The 3,197-nt window shown below is 41.1% G+C and overlaps 1 protein-coding gene across 1 annotated transcript; it reads left to right on the forward strand.

The window, feature by feature from the left end:
• The first annotated feature begins 1,017 nt into the window (after positions 1–1,017).
• Positions 1,018–3,197, forward strand: LOC110879143 (probable E3 ubiquitin-protein ligase ARI8). Its single transcript, XM_022127567.2, has one exon. It carries the CDS (start codon positions 1,267–1,269, stop codon positions 3,019–3,021), a length of 1,755 nt encoding a protein of 584 aa, XP_021983259.1. The 5' UTR covers positions 1,018–1,266; the 3' UTR covers positions 3,022–3,197.

Here is a 3,197-nt window from a genome sequence, read left to right on the forward strand (position 1 = left end):
CTGAGATGAACAAGAACATGGGCCTTTGTTTACCGTCGCACCACCGCCGTCGTGATCGCCGCTGCCGTCGTCTCCCTCTCTCTCACACCTGCCACCACAGCCACACACCACCTGCCCCTTTATTTGGTCTGCGAAGACGACGGCTAGGGTTCCGATCCGAGAGAGAGAAAGAGAGAGAGGAGGGGTGAGTGTGGGAGTTCTTGGTCGCCGGAGTTGGGCGGTGGTGTTTCACCGGAGAAGAAGACCAGTAGGTGGGTGGTGGGTGGTGGTTGTGGTAGGGTAGTCAGAGAGAGAAGAAGGTGTTCATATATATATGTGTTTTGTCTGTGTATATATATAATATATAATTTTAAAATTGTTTTATTTATTGTTTTTTATAATGATTTATTTTAACATTTTGGATAAACTGACCAAAATACCCTTATGTGGGGTTGACTTAGTCAAATTTAACCTTAAAAACTAGCTGTGTTAGGACTAAAGGACGTAACATGTAAGGGTTTGCAAACATTGAGTATGCTTTCTGAGCTTATTAAAGATAAAGGACATATTTTCAATTCAGTACTTATGTATAAAGGACGAACTTTGTAATTTACTCTTTTTTCAATTCAGTACTTATGTATTCTAAGCTCTACAGCGTAACTTTATTAAAAAATAAAAATTTGGGCCCCCGGAGAGTTTGGGCCCTGAGCCGTCGCCCACCCCGCACCCCCTCCGGGCCGGGCCTGGTTTTCATTTAAACCATCCCATATATATATATATATATATATATATATATATATATATATATATTCTACATGTATTGAATAAATTCTTCTAACGAAACAGTTGATTAAAATAAATATTTTTATTTTAATATATGATTATCAATTATCCTTATTCTTATCATCAAAATATAAAAACAATTAAAACTATCAATTAAATAAAATCTTTTATTATATTGGATAGATTTAGTTAAACTATAATTGAAGCGATATAGATATATGATGAAAATCTCGTAGCAATACCTTTTGGGCCAATTGGGCCCAGAAATCGAAGTTTCGCTATATTTTCCATTGCTCCCAAAACTCATCTTTTCCATTGTTTTCCTTTATTAACATGAAATTCTTCCTCAACTTAATCACTACCCTCCTACCTCCACCCCCCTCCAAAAATCCCCAAATTATTCGCAATCTCGTTAAATTTCTTCTTAAACCCTAATCAATCCACCCCCGATCACCCCAAATCCCCAAACCCTTTAACCAATTCCCCACAATTCACCACTTTCTCATGCAACCCATGGATTCCGATCATCTTTTCCAATACACATTCACTCATTTTTCCGATGATGATCAAGATTATTACGACGACGCTTATTCCGATGATGATTGTGCTATAGATGACGGCGCCGATGATTCCAATGTTTTGGTCAACCGCGTCAATTCTACGAGCGACAAAAGCTATCTAATTTTGAAAGAAGATGATCTTGCTCAACGTTATGAAGAAGATATTGTTAAGGTTACCTCTGTTTTATCTGTTTCTAGAGATTCTGCTTGCATGTTGTTGGTTAAGTATAATTGGGATGTTAGTAAGCTTCATGAAGCTTGGTTTCAGGATGAGGGTCAAGTTCGTGGGAGTGTCGGGTTGTTAGACGTTGATTTGTCGGTTAAATTCCCCGAATATTCAGATGAAAAGGCTGTTGTTGATTGTGGGATTTGTTTCGAATCGGTCCGGGTTGGGGATACCGCAACATGTGGGTGTGATCATAGGTTTTGTAAGGCGTGTTGGAAGAGTTATGTGTGTACTGCTGTTGAGGATGGACCTGGGTGTTTGACTTTGAGGTGTCCGGAGCCGTCTTGCAAGGCTGCGGTTGGGCCGGATATGGTTCGCGTGTTGGCGAGTGAAAACGAAAGGAAAAGGTATGATCTTTTTCTGCTTAGGACTTATGTCGAGAGTAATAAGAGGGTTAAGTGGTGTCCTGGGCCGGGATGCGAGTATGCTGTTGAGTATGATGATGATTTCGAGATCGGTAGTTACGATGTTTCGTGTAATTGTAAGTATGGTTTTTGTTGGAAGTGTATGGAGGACGCTCATCGTCCGTTGGATTGTGAAACCGTCGGTAAATGGGTGTTGAAAAATAACGCCGAAGCGGAAAACACTAACTGGATTCTCGCGTATACGAAGCCTTGCCCGAAATGTAAGCGGTCGATTGAGAAGAACCACGGTTGTATGCACATGACTTGCAGGCCGCCGTGTGGATATGAGTTTTGCTGGTTGTGTCTTGGGCCGTACAATAGACATGATGGCAGAGCTTGTAATGGTTATGCTAAAGAAGGGGGTCCGGTTCATGAAGCGGAACGTCAAAGAGAGTTGGCTAAAAAAGCAATTGAGAGATATACGCATTACTACGAGCGTTGGGCTGCAAATGAGAAGTCGAGAAAACAAGCTCTTACAGACTTGCATAAGATTGAAACCGTTGATCTTAAGACGCTAAGTTTAACCTATCGCCAGCCCGAGACGCAGTTGCAGTTCATTATAGATGCTTGGTTACAGATAGTTGAATGCAGGCGCATGCTGAAATGGACGTATGCATACGGGTATTACATACCGAAAATCGAAGAGGCTAAAAAGACGTTCTTTGAGTATGTGCAGGGTGAAGCAGAATCTGGCTTAGAAAGGCTTCATCTTTGTGCGGAGAAAGAACTACAAACTTATATTATAAACGAAGACAAAGACATCACCGAGGAGAAGTTTAATTGTTTCAGAATAAAGTTAACTGATTTGACTAAAGTGACTCGCAAATATTTCGAAAATCTGGTGAGGGCACTAGAGAATGGTCTTGCGGATGTTGACTCGCACGAGGGTGCAGCAGGTGGTTCAAGTAGCAAGGTTAAAGCGCGAAAGGGGTCTGATCAGGGTGGTGAATCGTCACGACGAGGGTCTGATGGTGCAAAGAGAATGAGGATGATGGGGACTCGGCGTCCCATGGATGATACACACAGACATGCGGCTTGGATGGCTGGTGAGTCATCGGGCAATGACTAACCGAGTGATGATGTTTGTCTAGTTATGTTTTGCTATGAACATGAATGGTGTGCAGGGTATTTGGTATAGTTGTTTCTAAAACTGTATAAGTTATTTCCTTTACTTCTAACTTTAAAACTTCTTTCTGTTTGTGGACTTTTATTTTTTTTGGTTTCTGTGCTTTCTTCATTTTATGA

Source organism: Helianthus annuus, chromosome 9, assembly GCF_002127325.2.
Source record: "Helianthus annuus cultivar XRQ/B chromosome 9, HanXRQr2.0-SUNRISE, whole genome shotgun sequence".
Classification (NCBI taxonomy): Eukaryota; Viridiplantae; Streptophyta; class Magnoliopsida; order Asterales; family Asteraceae; genus Helianthus; species Helianthus annuus.

Excerpts from the sequence above, each read along its gene's own strand:
- LOC110879143 (XM_022127567.2), top strand. The coding sequence starts at position 1,267 with ATGCAACCCATGGATTCCGATCATCTTTTCCAATACACATTCACTCAT.